Source organism: Leiobunum rupestre, chromosome 11 (assembly GCF_980474605.1).
Source record: "Leiobunum rupestre chromosome 11, qqLeiRupe1.1.hap1, whole genome shotgun sequence".
In the NCBI taxonomy this organism is placed as follows: Eukaryota; Metazoa; Arthropoda; class Arachnida; order Opiliones; family Sclerosomatidae; genus Leiobunum; species Leiobunum rupestre.
Window position 1 is genome coordinate 38,070,385 of NC_143394.1, and position 26,658 is coordinate 38,097,042.

General features: G+C 38.3%; 1 protein-coding gene across 1 annotated transcript in view; it reads right to left on the reverse strand.

The window, feature by feature from the left end:
* Positions 1–19,297, reverse strand: part of LOC149922522 (uncharacterized) — a 73,626-nt gene extending 54,329 nt beyond the window's left edge. The window contains exon 1 of the mRNA XM_090163884.1: positions 19,082–19,297. Coding sequence (XP_090020010.1) covers positions 19,082–19,151 — 70 coding nt within the window. The 5' untranslated portion in view covers positions 19,152–19,297. The remainder of the gene's footprint in view (positions 1–19,081) is intronic.
* Positions 19,298–26,658: the final 7,361 nt, after the last annotated feature.

A 26,658-nucleotide genomic window follows, 5' to 3' on the forward strand; every position in this document is an offset into this window, starting at 1 on the left:
AAATGGTCTTTTCTAATCTAAAAGGGCGTTTCCGAGACTCAAACGGGGTTTTACCATTCCCAAACGGGCATTTCTAGTCGCAGTCCGGGGTTTCTAATTTCAAATGGTCTTTTCTAATCTAAAAGGGCGTTTCCGAGACTCAAACGGGGTTTTACCATTCCCAAACGGGCATTTCTAGTCGCAGTCCGGGGTTTCTAATTTCAAATGGTCTTTTCTAATCTAAAAGGGCGTTTCCGAGACTCAAACGGGGTTTTACCATTCCCAAACGGGCATTTCTAGTCGCAGTCCGGGGTTTCTAATTTCAAATGGTCTTTTCTAATCTAAAAGGGCGTTTCCGAGACTCAAACGGGGTTTTACCATTCCCAAACGGGCATTTCTAGTCGCAGTCCGGGGTTTCTAATTTCAAATGGTCTTTTCTAATCTAAAAGGGCGTTTCCGAGACTCAAACGGGGTTTTACCATTCCCAAACGGGCATTTCTAGTCGCAGTCCGGGGTTTCTAATTTCAAATGGTCTTTTCTAATCTAAAAGGGCGTTTCCGAGACTCAAACGGGGTTTTACCATTCCCAAACGGGCATTTCTAGTCGCAGTCCGGGGTTTCTAATTTCAAATGGTCTTTTCTAATCTAAAAGGGCGTTTCCGAGACTCAAACGGGGTTTTACCATTCCCAAACGGGCATTTCTAGTCGCAGTCCGGGGTTTCTAATTTCAAATGGTCTTTTCTAATCTAAAAGGGCGTTTCCGAGACTCAAACGGGGTTTTACCATTCCCAAACGGGCATTTCTAGTCGCAGTCCGGGGTTTCTAATTTCAAATGGTCTTTTCTAATCTAAAAGGGCGTTTCCGAGACTCAAACGGGGTTTTACCATTCCCAAACGGGCATTTCTAGTCGCAGTCCGGGGTTTCTAATTTCAAATGGTCTTTTCTAATCTAAAAGGGCGTTTCCGAGACTCAAACGGGGTTTTACCATTCCCAAACGGGCATTTCTAGTCGCAGTCCGGGGTTTCTAATTTCAAATGGTCTTTTCTAATCTAAAAGGGCGTTTCCGAGACTCAAACGGGGTTTTACCATTCCCAAACGGGCATTTCTAGTCGCAGTCCGGGGTTTCTAATTTCAAATGGTCTTTTCTAATCTAAAAGGGCGTTTCCGAGACTCAAACGGGGTTTTACCATTCCGAAACGGGCATTTCTAGTCGCAGTCCGGGGTTTCTAATTTCAAATGGTCTTTTCTAATCTAAAAGGGCGTTTCCGAGACTCAAACGGGGTTTTACCATTCCGAAACGGGCATTTCTAGTCGCAGTCCGGGGTTTCTAATTTCAAATGGTCTTTTCTAATCTAAAAGGGCGTTTCCGAGACTCAAACGGGGTTTTACCATTCCCAAACGGGCATTTCTAGTCGCAGTCCGGGGTTTCTAATTTAAAATGGTCTTTTCTAATCTAAAAGGGCGTTTCCGAGACTCAAACGGGGTTTTACCATTCCCAAACGGGCATTTCTAGTCGCAGTCCGGGGTTTCTAATTTCAAATGGTCTTTTCTAATCTAAAAGGGCGTTTCCGAGACTCAAACGGGGTTTTACCATTCCCAAACGGGCATTTCTAGTCGCAGTCCGGGGTTTCTAATTTCAAATGGTCTTTTCTAATCTAAAAGGGCGTTTCCGAGACTCAAACGGGGTTTTACCATTCCCAAACGGGCATTTCTAGTCGCAGTCCGGGGTTTCTAATTTCAAATGGTCTTTTCTAATCTAAAAGGGCGTTTCCGAGACTCAAACGGGGTTTTACCATTCCCAAACGGGCATTTCTAGTCGCAGTCCGGGGTTTCTAATTTCAAATGGTCTTTTCTAATCTAAAAGGGCGTTTCCGAGACTCAAACGGGGTTTTACCATTCCCAAACGGGCATTTCTAGTCGCAGTCCGGGGTTTCTAATTTCAAATGGTCTTTTCTAATCTAAAAGGGCGTTTCCGAGACTCAAACGGGGTTTTACCATTCCCAAACGGGCATTTCTAGTCGCAGTCCGGGGTTTCTAATTTCAAATGGTCTTTTCTAATCTAAAAGGGCGTTTCCGAGACTCAAACGGGGTTTTACCATTCCCAAACGGGCATTTCTAGTCGCAGTCCGGGGTTTCTAATTTCAAATGGTCTTTTCTAATCTAAAAGGGCGTTTCCGAGACTCAAACGGGGTTTTACCATTCCCAAACGGGCATTTCTAGTCGCAGTCCGGGGTTTCTAATTTCAAATGGTCTTTTCTAATCTAAAAGGGCGTTTCCGAGACTCAAACGGGGTTTTACCATTCCCAAACGGGCATTTCTAGTCGCAGTCCGGGGTTTCTAATTTCAAATGGTCTTTTCTAATCTAAAAGGGCGTTTCCGAGACTCAAACGGGGTTTTACCATTCCCAAACGGGCATTTCTAGTCGCAGTCCGGGGTTTCTAATTTCAAATGGTCTTTTCTAATCTAAAAGGGCGTTTCCGAGACTCAAACGGGGTTTTACCATTCCCAAACGGGCATTTCTAGTCGCAGTCCGGGGTTTCTAATTTCAAATGGTCTTTTCTAATCTAAAAGGGCGTTTCCGAGACTCAAACGGGGTTTTACCATTCCCAAACGGGCATTTCTAGTCGCAGTCCGGGGTTTCTAATTTCAAATGGTCTTTTCTAATCTAAAAGGGCGTTTCCGAGACTCAAACGGGGTTTTACCATTCCCAAACGGGCATTTCTAGTCGCAGTCCGGGGTTTCTAATTTCAAATGGTCTTTTCTAATCTAAAAGGGCGTTTCCGAGACTCAAACGGGGTTTTACCATTCCCAAACGGGCATTTCTAGTCGCAGTCCGGGGTTTCTAATTTCAAATGGTCTTTTCTAATCTAAAAGGGCGTTTCCGAGACTCAAACGGGGTTTTACCATTCCCAAACGGGCATTTCTAGTCGCAGTCCGGGGTTTCTAATTTCAAATGGTCTTTTCTAATCTAAAAGGGCGTTTCCGAGACTCAAACGGGGTTTTACCATTCCCAAACGGGCATTTCTAGTCGCAGTCCGGGGTTTCTAATTTCAAATGGTCTTTTCTAATCTAAAAGGGCGTTTCCGAGACTCAAACGGGGTTTTACCATTCCCAAACGGGCATTTCTAGTCGCAGTCCGGGGTTTCTAATTTCAAATGGTCTTTTCTAATCTAAAAGGGCGTTTCCGAGACTCAAACGGGGTTTTACCATTCCCAAACGGGCATTTCTAGTCGCAGTCCGGGGTTTCTAATTTCAAATGGTCTTTTCTAATCTAAAAGGGCGTTTCCGAGACTCAAACGGGGTTTTACCATTCCCAAACGGGCATTTCTAGTCGCAGTCCGGGGTTTCTAATTTCAAATGGTCTTTTCTAATCTAAAAGGGCGTTTCCGAGACTCAAACGGGGTTTTACCATTCCCAAACGGGCATTTCTAGTCGCAGTCCGGGGTTTCTAATTTCAAATGGTCTTTTCTAATCTAAAAGGGCGTTTCCGAGACTCAAACGGGGTTTTACCATTCCCAAACGGGCATTTCTAGTCGCAGTCCGGGGTTTCTAATTTCAAATGGTCTTTTCTAATCTAAAAGGGCGTTTCCGAGACTCAAACGGGGTTTTACCATTCCGAAACGGGCATTTCTAGTCGCAGTCCGGGGTTTCTAATTTCAAATGGTCTTTTCTAATCTAAAAGGGCGTTTCCGAGACTCAAACGGGGTTTTACCATTCCCAAACGGGCATTTCTAGTCGCAGTCCGGGGTTTCTAATTTCAAATGGTCTTTTCTAATCTAAAAGGGCGTTTCCGAGACTCAAACGGGGTTTTACCATTCCCAAACGGGCATTTCTAGTCGCAGTCCGGGGTTTCTAATTTCAAATGGTCTTTTCTAATCTAAAAGGGCGTTTCCGAGACTCAAACGGGGTTTTACCATTCCCAAACGGGCATTTCTAGTCGCAGTCCGGGGTTTCTAATTTCAAATGGTCTTTTCTAATCTAAAAGGGCGTTTCCGAGACTCAAACGGGGTTTTACCATTCCCAAACGGGCATTTCTAGTCGCAGTCCGGGGTTTCTAATTTCAAATGGTCTTTTCTAATCTAAAAGGGCGTTTCCGAGACTCAAACGGGGTTTTACCATTCCCAAACGGGCATTTCTAGTCGCAGTCCGGGGTTTCTAATTTCAAATGGTCTTTTCTAATCTAAAAGGGCGTTTCCGAGACTCAAACGGGGTTTTACCATTCCCAAACGGGCATTTCTAGTCGCAGTCCGGGGTTTCTAATTTCAAATGGTCTTTTCTAATCTAAAAGGGCGTTTCCGAGACTCAAACGGGGTTTTACCATTCCCAAACGGGCATTTCTAGTCGCAGTCCGGGGTTTCTAATTTCAAATGGTCTTTTCTAATCTAAAAGGGCGTTTCCGAGACTCAAACGGGGTTTTACCATTCCCAAACGGGCATTTCTAGTCGCAGTCCGGGGTTTCTAATTTCAAATGGTCTTTTCTAATCTAAAAGGGCGTTTCCGAGACTCAAACGGGGTTTTACCATTCCCAAACGGGCATTTCTAGTCGCAGTCCGGGGTTTCTAATTTCAAATGGTCTTTTCTAATCTAAAAGGGCGTTTCCGAGACTCAAACGGGGTTTTACCATTCCCAAACGGGCATTTCTAGTCGCAGTCCGGGGTTTCTAATTTCAAATGGTCTTTTCTAATCTAAAAGGGCGTTTCCGAGACTCAAACGGGGTTTTACCATTCCCAAACGGGCATTTCTAGTCGCAGTCCGGGGTTTCTAATTTCAAATGGTCTTTTCTAATCTAAAAGGGCGTTTCCGAGACTCAAACGGGGTTTTACCATTCCCAAACGGGCATTTCTAGTCGCAGTCCGGGGTTTCTAATTTCAAATGGTCTTTTCTAATCTAAAAGGGCGTTTCCGAGACTCAAACGGGGTTTTACCATTCCCAAACGGGCATTTCTAGTCGCAGTCCGGGGTTTCTAATTTCAAATGGTCTTTTCTAATCTAAAAGGGCGTTTCCGAGACTCAAACGGGGTTTTACCATTCCCAAACGGGCATTTCTAGTCGCAGTCCGGGGTTTCTAATTTCAAATGGTCTTTTCTAATCTAAAAGGGCGTTTCCGAGACTCAAACGGGGTTTTACCATTCCCAAACGGGCATTTCTAGTCGCAGTCCGGGGTTTCTAATTTCAAATGGTCTTTTCTAATCTAAAAGGGCGTTTCCGAGACTCAAACGGGGTTTTACCATTCCCAAACGGGCATTTCTAGTCGCAGTCCGGGGTTTCTAATTTCAAATGGTCTTTTCTAATCTAAAAGGGCGTTTCCGAGACTCAAACGGGGTTTTACCATTCCCAAACGGGCATTTCTAGTCGCAGTCCGGGGTTTCTAATTTCAAATGGTCTTTTCTAATCTAAAAGGGCGTTTCCGAGACTCAAACGGGGTTTTACCATTCCCAAACGGGCATTTCTAGTCGCAGTCCGGGGTTTCTAATTTCAAATGGTCTTTTCTAATCTAAAAGGGCGTTTCCGAGACTCAAACGGGGTTTTACCATTCCCAAACGGGCATTTCTAGTCGCAGTCCGGGGTTTCTAATTTCAAATGGTCTTTTCTAATCTAAAAGGGCGTTTCCGAGACTCAAACGGGGTTTTACCATTCCCAAACGGGCATTTCTAGTCGCAGTCCGGGGTTTCTAATTTCAAATGGTCTTTTCTAATCTAAAAGGGCGTTTCCGAGACTCAAACGGGGTTTTACCATTCCCAAACGGGCATTTCTAGTCGCAGTCCGGGGTTTCTAATTTCAAATGGTCTTTTCTAATCTAAAAGGGCGTTTCCGAGACTCAAACGGGGTTTTACCATTCCCAAACGGGCATTTCTAGTCGCAGTCCGGGGTTTCTAATTTCAAATGGTCTTTTCTAATCTAAAAGGGCGTTTCCGAGACTCAAACGGGGTTTTACCATTCCCAAACGGGCATTTCTAGTCGCAGTCCGGGGTTTCTAATTTCAAATGGTCTTTTCTAATCTAAAAGGGCGTTTCCGAGACTCAAACGGGGTTTTACCATTCCCAAACGGGCATTTCTAGTCGCAGTCCGGGGTTTCTAATTTCAAATGGTCTTTTCTAATCTAAAAGGGCGTTTCCGAGACTCAAACGGGGTTTTACCATTCCCAAACGGGCATTTCTAGTCGCAGTCCGGGGTTTCTAATTTCAAATGGTCTTTTCTAATCTAAAAGGGCGTTTCCGAGACTCAAACGGGGTTTTACCATTCCCAAACGGGCATTTCTAGTCGCAGTCCGGGGTTTCTAATTTCAAATGGTCTTTTCTAATCTAAAAGGGCGTTTCCGAGACTCAAACGGGGTTTTACCATTCCCAAACGGGCATTTCTAGTCGCAGTCCGGGGTTTCTAATTTCAAATGGTCTTTTCTAATCTAAAAGGGCGTTTCCGAGACTCAAACGGGGTTTTACCATTCCCAAACGGGCATTTCTAGTCGCAGTCCGGGGTTTCTAATTTCAAATGGTCTTTTCTAATCTAAAAGGGCGTTTCCGAGACTCAAACGGGGTTTTACCATTCCCAAACGGGCATTTCTAGTCGCAGTCCGGGGTTTCTAATTTCAAATGGTCTTTTCTAATCTAAAAGGGCGTTTCCGAGACTCAAACGGGGTTTTACCATTCCCAAACGGGCATTTCTAGTCGCAGTCCGGGGTTTCTAATTTCAAATGGTCTTTTCTAATCTAAAAGGGCGTTTCCGAGACTCAAACGGGGTTTTACCATTCCCAAACGGGCATTTCTAGTCGCAGTCCGGGGTTTCTAATTTCAAATGGTCTTTTCTAATCTAAAAGGGCGTTTCCGAGACTCAAACGGGTGTTTCCCAATCTCAAACGATCGTCTCTACTCTCAGTCGCGCGTTTCTAATTTCCAATTAACGAGTATTTCCAAATTCAAATGGGTTTTTCCCAATTTAAAACGGGTGTTTAATAATCTCAAACGGGGTTTTCTCCTTCTAAATTGGTTGTTTCTAGTCTCAGTTTGGAGTTTCTAATTTCAAATGGTCTTTTTAACCTCAAACGGAGTTTTTCCAATCTTAAAACAATCTTTTCTACTCTCAGTCGGACGTTTCTAATTTCAAATTGTCGGGTTTTTTCCCAAATTCAAACGGGGTTTTACCATTCTTAAACGGGCGTTTCTATTCTCAGTCTATAGTTTTTAATCTCAAATGGATGTTTCCCAATCTCAAAGGATCGTCTCTACTCTCAGTCGGGTGTTTTCCAATCTCAAACAGGTGTTTCCCAAACGGGAGTTTCTACTCTTAATACGACGCTTCTAATAGTCGTGTCTAATTTCTACGGGTCTTTTCTAATTTCAAATGGTCGTTTCTAATCTCAAACGGGTGTTCCCATATTCAAACGAGGTTTTCCCAATCTCAAACGGGCCTTTCTACTCTTAATCCGACGTTTCTAATTTCAAATGGTCTTTTCTAATCTCAAACGAGTGTTCTTAATCCAAAAAGATAGGTCAGTGCGATTAGTGGTTTAAGACAATCAAGTCGGTTATGGAGTATAAAATTTTTTTCATAGAGGGTTCGAGTCGATTAACATTGAAGTCGAGTCGAGTAATCGAGTACTTGATTAAGGCGAAACTTACTCTTATTCGAGTCGAGTATCTATAAAAAACCTCGAGTCATATTTTTAAGGAGTCGGGTTATCAAGTACTTGATTAAGAGCTGGTTTTATTCAACTAATTATGAAATTAAAATTTAAAAGGAGTATAAAGTAACTTTCAATGCTGGAAAATATTCCTTTAATTTAAATGAACCAGTTTCCGCAACTTAGTAGGTACCGTTTATCCCCCCCCATAGTTGTAAAAACCCCTCTTTGAACTTTGAAGAAACGAGGATAAAATAATACTCGACGAGTTTAGAGAGCAGCTTATTCGAATAATCGTGTACCCGAATGTGCAATTTTTTGGTACTCGGTAATCAAAAAGGTCGTTGCTATTCTAAATTTGGCAATTTTCACTCTTAAAGGGGCTGGAAAGTGGACTTTTGAATAACGTCATCCGTGACGTCATCAAAGAAATTTGCGAAGACGTAAACAGGCACCGCTGTGTTGGGATTTTTGTATGACGAAATCCAGCGTGGTCTTGGTCAGTGTTAGCTGAGCTCGTAGGAAGTTTTAAAATTTCATTAATCCTTATTGAGATTTAGTTTAAAAAATAACAAATGTTTAACTAGAACCAAAACCACGTCCACGAAGGCCCGAAATATCTTAGTTCGCGTATGAATACCTCTCACTAGTCTCTCTCGGGTCGCTCCTCACTATTTTCAAAACATCTCCGTCAGAGCCAAATTCCTCAAGCAGTGAAAAAATAAAATAAAGCAGGGTCCGGATTTTTTTGGAGATACACCACTTTCCAGTCCCTTTAAGCGAACGTTTTCATTCCCAAACGGCCGTTTTTACATAAACAAATAGTTTAATTATAATTATTATTATTAGTCCTAAGTAAACAATGTTTCGATTACGAAAACGGGAGGTATTAGAAAGGCACGGAACAAAGTAAGAACTAATTAGAATATTTATCATTTGCGGGGATTCAATATTCGACAGCACCACTGGGCCTGGTGCCGCTCTAAGCCTCTAAATCTGCACCTAACTCTATTCCCCGGCTTTGATGGGTTATTATATTCAACGGGTAATTGAACTCTAAGTTTGGTCAACAATATTAGTATTAAAGGATCAAACAGACGTTTAAAAATTTTATTAACTTTCCAGTAACCGTTCCCTTTTCTGGGAAATTATGATCAATAGAATTTGGCCATTTTCCAGGCTCCGTCGGCTCCATCCAGGGCTTGGAAACAAGTTGATCAAGTCACACCTGGTCGTGAAATCTGATGCTTTGGTCGCTGTTTAGCTCTTCAACCATAAATTAGAATAACCTTTGACCTTATTATTTATATGGAAAATATAATAAAAGTCATAGTTTGTCTAAATACACTCTGCAACGGAATTCTGGATCCTTAATATTTTGGATATTTCCTATTTTAGTACGTATTGCCACCGATAGATGGCAGACGATTCCCATTTCGAGTAGAGGCGCTTGGACATAAGGATATTTTTTTTAGTAGTCAGCCTGACTAGTGAGCCTGCTATCTTAATTTATTTTAGTAGTCACTGACTAGTGGGGGTAAAAACGGTGGTATAAAAACAATAAGGGCAGCCAACATTTTGCATTACTCGTCAGAATTAAAACAGGGTTCGTACACGACCTGGAATACCTGGAAAACCTGGAAAAGTCAGGGAATTTGAAAATGTTTCCAAAAGGTCAGGGAAAAGTCAGGGAATTTGAAAATGATTCCCAATGGTCAGGAAATAGTCAGGGAAATTTAAAATGGTCTAAAATAGTAAGGGAATTTTAAAATGACCCCAAAAACAAATCCGGCAAATAAATTTTTGAAAAATGTATTAAAAATACATAATTAACATTTTTCAAGATTTTACCTCAAAACATAAATTTATTCTACAAAAATGGTTAGGGAAATTTGGCAATTTAGTCCGGGAAAAATATCATTTATTTTAGTAGTCAAATTCCGTGACTCATGTCCAACACTGCGAGGGGTTGAATATTTACCTCTTTTGCGTATAATATTTTGGATTTTTTTGGTTTCAGATTAAGAGATCAATTTTAGAATTTGGGATTTGTGGAAATTTTATTATTTTCCGATCCATGTGATATATTTGGACTTCAGAGCCCTTTTTAGAATAACCGCTCATTACTGGAAGACTTCAGAACTAAGATGCGAATTTTTCTGCCAAGGGCTCTTTTTTATTGGTGTATGGCATCATAATATACGTCACGCCACTCATCGTTATCAGTTATTTCACACTAATTGATACACTGGAATATACTTGTAGATTTATGGTAAAATATCATAATTGAGTAACGGAACTGAAATTATGAATAGATTTTATTCTGAAAAAGGATGAAATTTCCCTTCCCGTTATCTTGTGAAGTCTCAGTTCCTTTAAGCTGGCAATAACGACATTAACGTCGACGCAAAAAAAAATCCCGTTAGTCCTAATGCTAAGTTTCCATTAGGGCGCGTCACACTGAGTTTTTTTACGCGCGTCAAAACGATTGTACGTTCCAAACAGCGTTGCCAGACGTACCATAATTATTGTACAAAACAATAATTTTAGCCCAAAATTTTGGTCATACCATAATTTTAGGCTTGTACAATATTGTACGCTTATTTACAATAATTTTAAAGTTGTGTACCATAATTTCAATAATTTTAGTTTAAGATGGTTTTTTCCAGTCTCGTCAGTTTTTTATTTGGTTATGGCAGTTCGGAGAACTTCGGCTTCGGCCGTAATCCCGGGCCTCGCCCATAGACTATGGTAACATGTTCACTTTCAAAAGAATCCTTATTTCCCACCCTGGTCTCAGTTCCCATGTTCAGTGCGCCCATGGATATTCTATGTACCGTGCCAAATCCTATCGTTATCTGCTTATCACTTATCATTGGGTTTGGAGTTCTTTGGACAATGGAGAAAGAAACTACGATACCTCTAGCACAGGCCGATTGTTCGAAGTGCGGCACGAAAATCGGCTAGAGGCGGCAGGCGTTCAGCCTGGTTCGTAGGCTTTTAGCGACTCCTATTTTAAGACAGTCATTACGGAATTTTTATAAAGTTGTAGTTGTTCCATTCATTAAAAGGTGGCGACACTCTACTAGGCACAAATTGGGCCGCTGTTCGCGCGCCTGCTATTCTTCTCCATGATAGTAGTTGCTTCCTCCATGTTTGGACAAGTCTAGTAATCTTAGGTTAGTGGTTGAGAATCACGTTGAAAGCAGTTTAGGGATACATGGGTAACATTATACCAATTATTATTTTCTAAAAAGAATGGCGACTTCTAATAACGGTAAGTTTTCATTTTGGAATTGGTATTCAAACTCTTTCTTAAAACAAATTACAGTTGAATTATTGTCTGAAGAATCTGATTCTGTAGAGATATTTTATTCTAAGACTCGCATTCCTATTTTAAAAATTTAAATTTGTAATTTTTTAAATATGTGCAATAAATTTTGCAATACTTATACTTCAGTGTTATAGTGTAAAATAAGTATAACGTAGATAGTTCAAATTCCAATAATTACACTATTTTATTTTTGAATTTCGCGCGGCTAACGCTAAAATTGGCCGTGTGAGAATTGCAATAATTTATCCCAAGAATCAATAATTTTTAAGCAAGAATACAATAATTTCGTTTTTCAAGTCTGGCAACGCTGGTTCCAAAGTTAAGTGCCGCGCCGTTACTCGCGCTAGTGGAAACCAAGGTTAATACAATATTTTCGCGCCGACAGTCGTAGCGTTTTTACCAAACTTTAAACTTAAAAGCTTAAGAGAGAAGCCGTAGTAACGTTCCCTTTCTAAATTACCTATTTGGAGAGTCGGAAAGTTTGTAACAAATATTTCAATAGCGCCATTCGGGCGGATGTTCGGCGAAAGTGACCCGCCGGCGGGGTTCAATTGGAATTTACAAATAAACAAAAGCTGCCGACTCACCGGGGACTAAATGCTTTATTTGCATAACGAAAGGTGACAAAAATATTGCTCGCGCTCCAAAAACTTAATAAAACAAGCTTTCAATATTAGTCCTTGGCCTGAAGCACTTACGAGTGATCGATCACTACTTGTAGCCTAGATTTAATTTTTCCGTGTTGCTAGATTTTTCGAAAAAGGTTGCGAGTTAAGCAATACGTCAATTTATATACCTTTCAGTGGCGTAGCCAGGGGGGGCAAAGGGGGCACATGCCACCCGAAACGTATGCTTGCATAACCACACTAAAAACTAATTTTTGTGCTTCGATTACTAAATTTCAATAGAATTTCCATTAATTTGAAAATCAGCTCGTGTTTTAGTTAATTACATACCAGGTTTTAAAAATTATTTCATAATACAAAGAAATTATTTATGTAACTGAGAACGTACGAGTCTACCCGTTTACAGAAGCAAGAACTATTTTCTACGCCAAATGGAAATTTGAAATTTAAATTGAAACAATGTACCTCATCTTTGGGGAAATCGTTTAAAAAATCTTTGAAACGATAATTGAGAATATACAATATACGAACGTTTTTGCTAATTGTGATTTATAGATATTGATAATTAAGAAGCTAAATTCAGCGTTAATTAGAGCTGCACGAAATAATCAGCTAGGCAGGCTAATACCCAAGTCACCACCTTAGGCCTAAGTCATCAAGCGACTTTTGAAGCCATTAATTCAGGTGGCCGGGTTACAATGCGTAGGAGGGTGGTGGCAAGCCCTGCATGCCACGCTAGCCAACAGCTCCCTACACAAACTATTACCGTTAACCTCAGCAAGTTTTTATGGAAGGGGAAACCGAAGAGCTCGAGGGAAAACCCCTTAACTGATCTAAAAGTGAAATCGAACTATTTATAGACTTTTTAGCGAAAGATAAAGGAAAACGTTGTTACAACCAATACCAAACATGCTAAATATGACATTAAAACAGAAAATCGGACGGTTTTTAAAATGAACTTTCTTCAAAGTTGAAATTATTGTTTTCCAAATTTATAATAATTATGTTTTGGATTTAGAATTTGGGCTACCAAATATGACAGACTATTAAATATATATTAACTCTGAAGTAAGTTATCGACCAAATAATTAGGGTCGAATTTGGCTATCGTTGTATGTAACAAATGACGCTCTCAAAAGTTAAAATAAATTCGACGCAACAATGATAAATTATTTTAAACCATCGATTTGAATAATATTTGAAACTTAAAACGAGTTTATAACGCTAAATAAACTTGAATTATAGTTTTCGTCTTGGTAGATGATCTCTACAAAATTCAGTATTTATTCTATGAAAATTCGAACATCCCTACATTTCCCATGTAGAAAATTAAGTGTAAATAGATATTCTACAAATGAAGAAATATTTTAGGTTACAAAGAACGTACGAGTCTAGATTTTCTTTAGATCTTTCAAAAAACGTCTATAATTAATTACATTAAAGTTCCAATGAACAATTTATATCGAGCGAAGTGAGCCCTTTAATAAAAGAAGTGTTAGTTATTTAATTAATTTAATTAATCATAAATAGCAATAAATAATAAGGTTTAAGAATCAGTGACGATGATAATAACGGTAGGATTACAGAGCGATTACCGTAGTAGTTTCAGTAAGAGTGCACGCCGATTACGGCAAGTACGGCTCTGGGAATCGATGGAAAGGTGCGTTTCGTCGATAATGGTATTTTGGGAAAGGGACCTCTCGCTTTGGGACCTTCCTCGGGTGTACCAGTACACGGATCGCCTACCAAGAGGCTTCTCTGCGAACAGCGTTCCGCACTTGATTCTCCTCTCTAATCCAGCCCCTCAGAAGGAATAGCCATTGATTTTAAGACGAAAAGCTGTTGTCGAAAATAGCCGGAGCCCGGATGTGTTTCTTTTAAAAGCGGTTTTAGCGTTGTCTACGATTTCCGCTCTGTCCTCTTTAAGTGGATCGTCTCGAAAGCGAGCTTAACTCCGCTGAATTTTCGACGCGAAAATTAAAGAATGTTTACAGGCTTTCTTTATCTGGGACACGCGTCTAGAATCAATAATGAGAGACGGTCGAGCTCCAGGCCCGGCGCTAGGAATATCGGGCCCCAGGTAAACGTTCTCAGGCCCCGGCCCGCCCCCCAAATTTTTTTACTCCAAAATTTGGTTTTTTGGAAAGAGTCAGAAAATTTTAGTTAGGCACCCGGGCCTGGGCCCGGCGTTACGCTGTGCGGGGTCCTAGGCAGCAAGATATGAAATAGGGGCCCAAAAATAGTTTTACACTAAAAGCGGGGCCCCCGGAAAGCACTGCGAAGCGCGGGGCCCTAGGCAGTCGCCTCACTCGCCTTTCCCTAGGACCGGCCCTGACCGGGCCCGGGGTACTTTTGCCCCGCTTACCCCCCCAAACGCCGGCAATGTCGAGCTCTACAGCTATATGCGATTTCTTCATTGGCTAATATTAGAATTTATAATTAATCTCTTATATTATAATAATCAGCTAGGCCAATACCCTAGGACCAAATCATCGAGCGACTTTTAATGCCATTAAATCGGGTAGCCGAGCACACCGCTTAGGAGGGTGGTGACAAGCCCTTCATGACACGCGATCCAGCATTCACTAAAACAAACATTTAGGGGGGAGCATTTCCGTGTTCGATTTCAATACTCAAACGTATTGGAAATAAATTAATAAATTATATCTAATTTCTTAGGGAGGAAACAGCACTTCTAAAACTATTTTAAACGAGTTTTTATGTAAAACTATAAAAAAAAATGTTGAACTAGTGAAAAGTTCGACCTTAAAAGAAGCACGAAGAAAATTAAATTTTTCAATAATTTAAGATAATTTAAAAATTCAACGTTTCAGACTGCTGGCGCCATCTAGTAATACTTCGGGTATTTAAACATCCACCCTTTAATGGCTTTACTCTTGTGAAAGAATCCATTCCATTCTCATAATGCGTATTGGTCTATTGTGTCGCGATAATAAAATTCCACAAACGTTTGAGGAAATCTCTCATATCAATTCCAGTTCAACGCCAATATATATTTACCTCTAGGCGTATTTGCGTTTTGAATAAGAAAAAAGTTCTCGAATAATTTGAGTATTGCAATAACGAATAGCCGAGTAAATGAAAGGCGCGCCAACGTCTTTGAAATTCTTAACAAAGGATCTCGAGATCCATCAGCAAAGCTACTGCCCCTACCGATAGAGAAAAGATATTCTCCTTGCAAAATATACACCTCTCTATTTGATTAAATTCTAAATTGAATTGCCGTTTCCTTCGATAAAAGTTGAAAAATAAACTCTGCAATTGTTAGACTAATTCAACGGTATCAGAAGCCTAAAATGACCCCCTTTAAGAGAAGCTTAGTCAAATCGAGTTCTATCGTGGATCTGTATGACTTTGGCGGACGAGCACCGCTTTTCAAGGGTCTGCGAGCATCGACGCAAAAAATGCTAACGGCTGCTTTTCATTGGGACAAAAGGCAACAACGGTGACCATCGACGCAAATGCACGTGAGGGCTAACGGCTGCTTTTCATTGGGACAAAAACGCAACAACGGCGAGCGTCGACGCAAAAAAACGCATGTTAGGGCTAACGGCTGCTTTTCATTTTGACAAAAAGGCAACAACGGCGAGGGTCGACACCAAAAATTCACGTTAGGTTTAATGCAATCTTTTTTTGGCGGGGCGTTTTTGTCCTAGTGAAAACTAGTCTTTATGCCTAATATAATATTTTTGCGTCGAAACTCGCTGTCGCGGCGTTTCCCCCATAGTGATAACCCTCCTTAATGTAATCTAATACCACCCTAACCTAATCTAAGCGAAATTAATGAAAACACAAGGCCTAATAATCGATTTGCAAATTTCAGTGTCCAGATGACGTAATCCGCGGACAATGAAAGAGGACAATACACATTTGACAAATGAGGAGATCCTTTCACGGGAATAACGCCATTAGAGGTCGGTGATTAAATACACGAAGCTTTACCAGATGGCGCTAACAGTCTGAAAAGGGGAAATGTTAAATTATCAAAAATGTAGATAAATATTAATTCTTTCTTTTTTTGTGTTTTTTTCCTGAATTGAATTTTTATTTATAGTCTGGATATAAAATAATCGGTGATTACAAGTGATTTCTCATAATTTCTCGGTGATTTCCACTGATAACTCACAATTTTTCGGTGATTTCCGGTGATTATTCTAAGTGAATTATCGTGATTACCTAAGATTCGTATACCTGATTACTTAAGTGGCTACCCCCTCGTTTTATTTACTGATTAGTTTATGGAGGCCAAACTATGAGATGCATCTTCAAATTTATTCCGAATAATATTTTGACTCTATAATTACTACTTTAATAAATCTTAAACATGACGAAACCAACTAAAACCACACATTTCGTCAGTTATTAAATCAAAGTTTAATGAGAATGACGTAAGATAAATGTATTATTTTGTTGATTACCTAATAACTTAAAATTTGTTCAGAGCACTTTTCTCATTAAAATTATTTAATAAAATAAATATTTAAAATTTTCGTTTTAAGTCACACTTTAGCCCTGGTTTTCATTATTTGTAGCGCTTTATAGATTCTGCATTTTTATATTTCGTTACAGTTTCAACACTTCTAAACGTGTTTCAACTTTTAATTTTATATGTGCTCATTTAGTGCCCGAGATATAAATTATATAAAAGACGCTGTTCACAAGCGTGAAGTTTCTTACTAGCTTTGGTTATTTGAGCTTTACTCTATTCAATACAGCACGATGCTGAGGTAGTCTTTACCCCATCTAGTGGCCGGAAACGTTACACAGGCTTTCCCCTTTTTTAAAATTGGCGCCATCTGGTATAAATAAAAGCATCAAATCTAACAAAAATTAAACTTAATTTTTGTGATTAAACATTATTAAATTTATAATTTGAACGTGATAAAAAGATTTTTAATTTTAATTTTAAACTAGATTTTTTTTCTTTCTGTAGTAAGACTATAGAATGCCGCTGCGCCATAAGAAAGGCCTGCTGTTTCTCCATGCGGGTATTAGACCTTTCATACATCCCCCTTTTATATACTTCTGACAAGAGTGTTCGTTAATTTTTAATATAAAGGGTACTTCAAGATAAAAATTCCAGGTTCGGGGAAGTAGTTCGTTTACCCACGGCCAACTTTGATTTCTCGCGCATCTCTCGCGCTACAGCGGCCATCTCATTCCTTGACGTTTCTGTGTTAACCTATGAGCAAAAGATGTGTATGACGTCAGCGCCCCTAGCGGATTATTATTTTTAGTATAGTTTTTACATTGCAGACAATATAACCACCGAGCGTGGCGCTGACCTCCTACACATTATAGTACAGTTTATAGGGGGAAAATCCTTGCTCGCGGAATTTCGACGAATGTGTTGGCCGTAGTAGCGCGAACAGCGCGTGATCAAAGTTGGCCGTGGTTTACCCCAGGACGGAAAAAGTACACTTAGTGTCCAGATGCCGTATGGTCCAAGGTAAAACAATAATTGCGGGCCCCGTGAGAGCCGTTATGACTGGAGATAACCCTTTCGTAAATAGTCCGAAATGTCTCTAATTTATTTACGCAACGAAATCACACCTCATAAATTATTCGAGTTATATTTAATGACCTGAAAACGCCGATAATTTCTGTCTCTCTATTCTGGTTTTAATAAATGTACCTTCGAATGTGCCTAAGACGTAATAGGCAAAGATAGCGTGTTATCAGAAGTTTATAATATCACTCTTAGGTGAAAAGTATCACAGAAGCCTTCGTAGAAAAGGCCTAGGTTTTCTTCCGCCTGTCTCCCTTTAAATTAGGCCAACATGTTCAGCGGTTGGCCTACCACCAGGGTATTTGTGCTCCACTAAGTTAATTTAAAGGGGGACAGGCAGAAAAAACCTAGGCCTTTAAGAGATCTTTACTCATACACAAAACACATATTCCCCATGAAATAGTTTTATAAAATCAATATATTGATTTTTTTAATCCGAATTTTTTTTTAAAATCATAGGTACATGTTTCAAACGTATAAAAATTAGAAGGATATGGATATCGTTACTTCTCTCGTAATTGATATATTATGTCCTTCTGTCAAAGGTATTATTAAAAAATTGTAGGACATTACATAATAATCAGCTAGGCTTATAACCAAGGCATCAAGAGACTTTTAATGCCTTTAAATCAGGTGGCCGGGTTACAATGCGAAGGAGGGTGGTGACCAGCCCTTCAAGCCACGCGAGTCAACAGCTCCCTACGCTAACTATTACCGTTAGCCACGACAAGTTTTAATGGTAAGGGGAAACCGCAGAACTCTGGGAAAACCCCCTTTTAACAAGTGGGGAGAGAACTTGCAAACTCAACGCGGAAGGAGTGGTTCGGAGTTTACACCCAGCGCCACAAGCTGGGATCGAACCCGGCTCCTCGTGCTGCGAGGTGAAAGTGCCAACCACGCCACCACCCCACTATGAATAAAGGAAGTGTACTGCGCTATAAAGATAGATAGAGTGGAATTGAAAAAGGGATACTTCTAATAAGATAAATATCATTTACTTTTGGTGGTATGTGAAATTAACAACTAGTAAAAGTCCCAACTTAGTTATTTGGTATTAGAGTTTAATAAAGAAGTTCCGACATCCACACGTGAAAACACCAGGCAGTTTCCAATGGAAGCGAATTTCCCGCCAAATCAGGGAACAATAACAAAATTTCGAAATTTCGACTAGATAAGGATATTGAACCATTTATAAATAATATTTTCCGGTTCTAATATCTATACAGGGTGTTTCAAAAGGTTATGCAAAAATTTTAAGGAGTTGTAGGGGGTGAGTTGAGAAGTATGCCTGTTTTCCCCCATTTTCCTACGATGAGTTAAAAGAGCGCCAGAGAGCTTCAAAGTGTGGCCTACTAGCCCCTGGAAGTAGGCTGCAACAAGCGCAAAACCAACCAGCGGAGAAACGCGACCATTAAGGTTTGGGTTCGTGTGATCGTTAAAAAAGGACTTGGTAAACAAATCGAGGTAACCAGCGTAAAAAAGTAAACTTAAACGTTATTTAAAGTCCCTGCTGCTTGGTTTTGCGTTGGTTGCATCCTACTTCCAGCGGCTAGTAGGCCACACTTTGAAGCTCTTTGGCGCTCTATTAACTCATCGTTGGAAAATGGGGGAAAAACAGGCATACTTCTCAACTCATCCCTCTACAACTCCTTCAAATGTTTGCATAACCTTTTAAAACACTATAGGCCAAAACTATTCGCTCGCTTTGGGACAAAAAGAATACACCTTTTACCCCAAACTGTCAACTTCTGTAGTTCTTCCACACAATAACCGCCAAACTGTATTTTGAAATTGCTCGCTATTTCCTAAAAAATACTCCAAAACTAACGAATAGTTTTTGCATCCTGTAAAAAGTAGTTTGTATTACGCCTCGCACTATTTTATCCCGACGTGTTTTGAAAAAGAGCGGTAGCCCACGAAGGTACGTGTTTCAGGCGTAAGATTACTGTACAACTCAAATACGTCGTTTAGTCAAACAAGCGAGAAGAGAACTTACCAATGGGACTAGGAAGGACTATGGGCGTCAGGAGAAGCGACGTTAACAAACAAATGACTCGACCTTTCATTTTCGCGTCTTTCAGTTATACGACTTAAATCTAGTAATTAGTAATTGTCCGTTTCGGAAGAAACAACTCTTTCTCCGTCGGTTGGTGGAGGATCACTGAGCGCGCCCCTTCGCGTGGTACTGGCTTCTCGTCGAATGAGACCGAAATCGGCTTCTCCGCACAGCTCAACACACATTCCGCGCTTTAATCGATAATGTAGGGAAACGCGCAATAACAGGAGGGCGGAGGGGGGGGGTAGTGAGCGCGCGCAAGGGGGGGGATAAATGTCTGATGGGACTATACTGGAAAGCCCCACTCCGGAGGTAGCGGGCCACCGCGACTCGATAACCCGACCGCCGGCTTGGTATTACGCAACGCCACAAGTAAATAAGATATATATTTCGAGATAAGTGGTCATCTCCATATTCTGTTTATGTTATTCTCTCGTAACGCGTAGTGTCGCCGGCTTGGCAGTCAGTAACGCCATAAGCCTATTAAAGGTCTCCATAAATAAAGTTCTAGCATAGATCCCTATGGTAACGGCTATGTCCATGCGCGAAGAAAATTAACGATAGGGCAGTAGCGACATCTTCTTTTCCAAATTTCTACACCTAAAATATTATCTTACTTGGTAAAGCAGCCACGTTTGGGTTGATAAATGCCACACAAAACGCGTATAAATCTCAAATTTTAAAAATAAATACCTCTTATTTATAATAGCCAGTTTTAGGATCTGACGAATCATTTTGCAAAGATAAGTGTTAATTTTAAGTTTTAAAGCGATAAATTTGGGAATAAGCCTTGGCTCCGGTGCTAAGGGGTCGCGGCGGAGATCTCTCCCGCGTGGTTCTAACGAGGAGACTACCCGAGGTGATAATCACCGATTTGTTGTAAACTAGGTGGGTATGTAGACCTCATGGTAACATGAAATTTCACCAAGGGAAAAGTTGCAATGGGCTTTAGTTTTGCCATGGCAACCGAAAATGTTTTTGACAACACAGTCTGTATATTGTCCCATTGAAAATAACAATTGATCAATTTTTACATATTTTGATCAAATTGACCAAAATTCATCAAAATATCATAAAATTCATTTCATTTGTCAATTTTGATCCATTTTTTTTTGGTTTTGAAAATTGAAATTTTTTTAAAATTTTTCACAGGGGGTGGTACCCTTAGAAGTGCTCAGATTCCCATGTTATTTTCAATGAGAAAATATACAGACTGTGTTGTCAAAAACATTTTCGGTTGCCATGGCAAAACTAAAGCCCATTGCAATTTTTCCCTTGGTGAAATTTCATGTTACCATAAGGCCTACATACCCACCTAGTTTACAACAAATCGGTGATTATCACCTCGGATAGTCTCCTCGTAAGTTTAAAAACGTTCGCACACGGCTTATGCGCATTCATCATGCATTTCGCGAAATTTATTTATTTATTAAATGACGTAGCCACTAGGATGTGCAGATTTTGAATACCTACGTCAAATATTTGGCCTAGGCCTTTGCTTATGGGGACCTTATTATCGGCTTATGATAACACCAGAAGTACATAAGACAATTCTTAGGAGATAAGTATGAATTTCCATATACTGTTTATATTATCCCTCGTAACACCCACCTTCGTGGTTTTTCCGCGGATTTTCACTATTACATTGGAAATGGAGTTTATAACTGAGCATTAATTATCATTTAACATATTTTATGCCGCGATGCGGTGTATACATTCGCGGTTTGGCGGGAAATTCTCACCCATTCCAGCATGCGAAATTACGTGTTTCACTTTGTTATTCGCTTTTGAGAAATCGGAAATATACAAGAAACGAGGGGAGGTCACTTCCTTGATTATGGACTAATCTCATTTTTCGCGTATTTTATCACACTTCCTTGATTAACGACGCACCCCTCAAAAGATTAAATCCGATTTAATCGTGATTATTTTGATTAAATTCAATTAATCACGATTAAGTTGATTAAATCACGTTTAATCATGATTAGAATGTTTAAATCTGATTTAATCATGATTAAATGATTAAATGATTAAATAATTAAATCTGTTTAAAATGATTAAATCCTGATTAAAAAATTATATCGTGATTAGTATGATTAAATGGTACTTTAGTTTTGATTTTAATGATAAATTATCGATTCGACCGATTATATTGATTAAATCTAATTAAAATGATTAAATCTAATTAAAATGATTAAATATAATTAAAATGATTAAATCTAATTAAAATGATTAAATCTAATTAAAATGATTAAATCTAATTAAAATGATTAAATCTAATTAAAATGATTAAATCTAATTAAAATGATTAAATCTAATTAAAATGATTAAATCTAATTAAAATGATTAAATCTAATTAAAATGATTAAATCTAATTAAAATGATTAAATCTAATTAAAATGATTAAATCTAATTAAAATGATTAAATCTAATTAAAAAGATTGAATCTCGTTTAAATGATTAAATCTAATTAAAATGATTAAATCTAATTAAAATGATTAAATCTAATTAAAATGATTAAATCTAATTAAAATGATTAAATCTAATTAAAATGATTAAATCTAATTAAAATGATTAAATCTAATTAAAATGATTAAATCTAATTAAAATGATTAAATCTAATTAAAATGATTAAATCTAATTAAAATGATTAAATCTAATTAAAATTATTAAATCTAATTAAAATGATTAAATCTAATTAAAAAGATTGAATCTCGTTTAAATGATTAAATCCTGATTAAAAAGATTGAATCTCGTTTAAATGATTAAATCCTGATTAAAAAGATTAGATCATGATTAGAATGATTAAATCTCGTTTAAATCGTGATTAGATTTTCTAATCTTCATTAGATTTTTTAATCTTGATTACCCTGATTTAATCACTATTACCCTGATTTAATCATTTTACTATGATTAAGACGCACCCAAAATGGAAGTGACCTGCCCCTCGACAAGAAAACTCTTAACACGCGAAGAATTTATGTAGGCCTTAAAAGTGAAACATATATCGAATGACCGTGTACTTACCGAATTGCACAAACTCTCTGTCAACTATCTAGCGACTTCCAGTCATTCTAAATTACACCCGGACGCCATGGCGACCACCAAATTTGAATTTATGTCCGCAATACAGGTGAGAAGTTCGACGCCTAATTTTCGAGGAAGAGTGAATCATATGTAATTGTATATATCATATAATGACGGCATTCCATTTCACCATTTTTCTTAAAGGGGAATGACCAAGCTTTAACCAGTTATATAGCCCTATAGCCCATTAAAAACTAAAATTTATGGCGAAAACCGCATCAAAAAATATTGAGTGGTTAATTTTGAATAAAGTAAAGAAATTTCGGGAAATCGAAAAGCGCGCGTCCGCCGCAGCACCTGGTGAGAAGTCTGTGAACAGAAAAACAACGTAAAAGCTAAAGACGCAAAAAATATGTTTTGCACGCGCGGTGCGTTCCAGTTGTAAGAGACTTAAGCCTAAATTGCGCGATTTTAAAAGTTAGGATAGTTCGCAAATCGCTCATACGGGGTTAGGGGCGCTGGCGGCAGCCCCTAAGATGGCGGCGAAAATTCAAACCCAAACACCTGGCGTTATTTTTAGTTTAAAATTTTTGGGCCATAAGCTATTTGTTCAAGACAAAAAAAGGTACGTTTTAGTATATTGAACGTCTTGTTAATCTTTTGATACGGAAATAAGGCCATATTTGGAAAAGCTTGGCCGTTCCCCTTTAAAGGTAAACAAAATCGTTTGAAAAATTCCGGACGAATTTCAGGAATCTAATCTCCTTCCGTGACGCGACTCAGGCGTAGGTACCCACTTCTCAAAACACGTGATTATATTGCTCCACCCTCAATATTCAAACTATTCTGTGGCCCTTGTTTTAAAAATTAAAAAAAAAATATCGGGAAATGTACGAAGAAAATAGCATTAGATGGAAACTTATGGTTAAGAGAGTATTTTATATACTAGCGGTAAAGGGTCGAATCGAACCGTTGGGAATTCCCAGCGTGCGTGTCAGGAGGTATGCGCGTTCGGACGTAGCAACGAACGTCCATTCCTCGCAAGCTGACGCGCATTCTAGCAAAGCTCGCCGCAGTTTCGATTTCAATGCGCTGTCAGTCCCTGCTTTTCTCGCCGTTCGCCCATAGAAAGCGTCATTTTTCACTGGGGGCCAAAAGCCGCCTATCCGAAAGGGGCGCATTCCCATTTCGAGCGCCCCATTCTCCTTCCAGGCCCGCTATCCAATTGGGAAAATTTCCCTTCTCGGCCCAGTGGAGAGCGACACTGACTTATCGCGCCGCGGACAAAATCAATTTTTAAAAATATATATCGTGCTTCTTTCAAAGAAATATAGGGTTGGCTTTCGCTATACACCAAGATACACGAAGAAGAAGAAATTTATTGGACTATACTACAGCATTGGCAAAAAGGACGTAGGAATTCCGTACTCGCTTACTAAGTCGGCGTCGCTTTCCCCGCTGAATAATATACTAGCTGTTTTCTAAGGCTCGTGCGAACGGTATTGAACCAATTTAACCAGTCGTGTAAAAGTAGCTATCTAGTTGATTTTTTTTTTAAACTTTCTTGATACGTTAACTTAAATACGCCTTAATATGCGGATAACAATTACACTGAATAATTAAAGCAGTAAAATGTCTTTTTAGTTGAGATATATATACTCAATATTTATGATATTTCTCGATATTTATGATATTTATGATATTTTTCGATATTTATGCTATTTCTCGATATTTCTCGATATTTATGATATTTCTCGATATTTATGATATTTCTCGATATTTATGATATTTCTCGATATTTATGATATTTCTCGATATTTATGATATTTCTCGATATTTATGATATTTCTCGATATTTATGATATTTCTCGATATTTATGATATTTCTCGATATTTATGATATTTCTCGATATTTATGATATTTCTCGATATTTATGATATTTCTCGATATTTATGATATTTCTCGATATTTATGATATTTCTCGATATTTAGGATATTTCTCGATATTTATGATATTTCTCGATATTTAGGATATTTCTCGATATTTATGATATTTTTCGATATTTATGCTATTTCTCGATATTTATGCTATTTCTCGATATTTCTCGATATTTATGATATTTCTCGATATTTATGATATTTCTCGATATTTATGATATGTCTCGATATTTATGATATGTCTCGATATTTATGATATTTCTCGATATTTATGATATTTCTTGATATTTATGATATGTCTCGATATTTATGATATGTCTCGATATTTATGATATGTCTCGATATTTATGATATTTCTTGATATTTATGATATGTCTCGATATTTATGATATGTCTCGATATTTATGATATTTCTCGATATTTATGATATTTCTCGATATTTATGATATTTCTTGATATTTATGATATGTCTCGATATTTATGATATGTCTCGATATTTATGATATTTCTTGATATTTATGATATGTCTCGATATTTATGATATGTCTCGATATTTATGATATTTCTCAATATTTATTATTCCGGTTACATTTCCGATATTCCGATAATATTTTTGCACCACAAACCCCTATTTCATTACTACGAAACGAGTTTTAAAATTTTTAGCTTCTATTTTCGGTTTAGTTAGTTGCATGCCAGATTCCCTGCGCGGTACCGATGAGTCTAATTATCTAAATATTTTTCGATTTAGATGCAATTTTGGTAGAAAGTGTCCCCCGGCATATAATGTACAGTACAAATTTCAACTTTCTAGAAAACATAGTGTTTGAACAAAATCACTTTTTCGAGCAAAAAAACACCCTGTATATCGACTATTGGTCCATAAGTAAGACACTAAATAAAGCTGTAAGCCGTGTATTTAACGTACAATCATAAGTAACCATATCCATAAGTATGACACTAAATAAAGCTGTAAGCCGTGTATTTAACGTACAATCATAAGTAACCATATCCATAAGTATGACACTAAATAAAGCTGTAAGCCGTGTATTTAACGTACAATCATAAGTAAAAATATCCATAAGTATAATAACAATTGTAAGTGAAGCTGTGTAACGTACACTCATTAGTAAAATAATATAAGTTAGTATGCTACTAAATGAATCTGTAAGCGCTTTTACACGATACTTGGTTCCTCCTTGCGATATAAAATTTTGAATATAGCTAGTGTTTTGGACATGCTTGCGGAAGTAGCTTAACACCTACGATGCGGATCTTATATTACGGCTGGACTGGCTTGTTTTATGTTCATTATGGACTATTCGACGTCAGGGTTCATACAATATTTCAAAAACCATTTTCCCTGATATTTCCAGGTTTTCCAGAGTATTTTTGAATATTTTCCAGGTGTATTTTTTAAAACAACAGAGGTCTCTAAAATGTTAAAAGCATTACTGTTACACTTTCTAATATAATATAGTCAAGATTAAACGTATGAATTCAATACTAAGTAATAATTTCAGTAATACTAAAACAAATTGCACATAATTTGGAGTTCACATAATTATTTTCCCTGATTTCCCTGATTTTTCAGGAAAATTTTATTTTTTGCTTTAAATAAATTTCACTGATATTTCCAGGTTTTCACTGATTTAAATGTTTGTATGAACCCTGTACGTTTCCGCGTGTTTTGGCAGAAGAAATTCTATGCTTTTAAGGTTAGTCTGTTATACTCGCTCCTTGCTGAAACCAGCAGCGCCGCCAGTGGGCTGAGTTTCAGAGGAGATACATCATGTTTCTAATTTTATGAAAAGCATTTAGTTTTAATTTTGAAAATAAAATAATGAAATGTGTGTTATTTTCTAAACTTCTTGCTTGGTTTTTTCTCAGACACTTAAATAAATAATCCTCTCAAGAAATCGGCAAGAAGTAACATTTTCGAGAGCCAGGACCTGCTTGTTAAAATAATGGAAATAAGCCGCGTTCACACTAGAGACTTTGGAAACGTTTTAAAACGGTTGAGAAAGTTCAAATTGTAAAATTTTGGTGTCGAATGTATTTATCGTATGCCTATTAATACAGTTGACACCGAAAATGTTTAATTTGATGTTTCGAAACAGTTTTAAAACGTTTCCAAAGTGTCTAGTGTGAACGCGGTTTTAGTTTAGCTCATGAAAATGGACACGAAAGGTATATTCGGAAAATCTGAGGTTTCGTCGGACATCCTAAGCTAGATGCAAGTCATATCAACATTCCATTTCACCATGATAAAGAGTTTGATGTAGGATTGCCCGTAACGGATGGCAGTTTGGTCCAACATTTGTAAAAATCCCGTACACTTTAGGGAAAACTGATTTTAGAAATTGTTTTCGTTGGACCCATTTCACACTCCCCCAAAACCGCCATAATTACGGTTGGAACTTTTGCCAAGTTTACACAGTTAGTAACTGTTGCTTAGCAGAATCTTCTTTCTACGAATTATTCTGGCCATTGAGCTGTAGAAGGAATGCCCACGGAAAAGACTCAGACAATCAATCAACAGCGCTCCTAT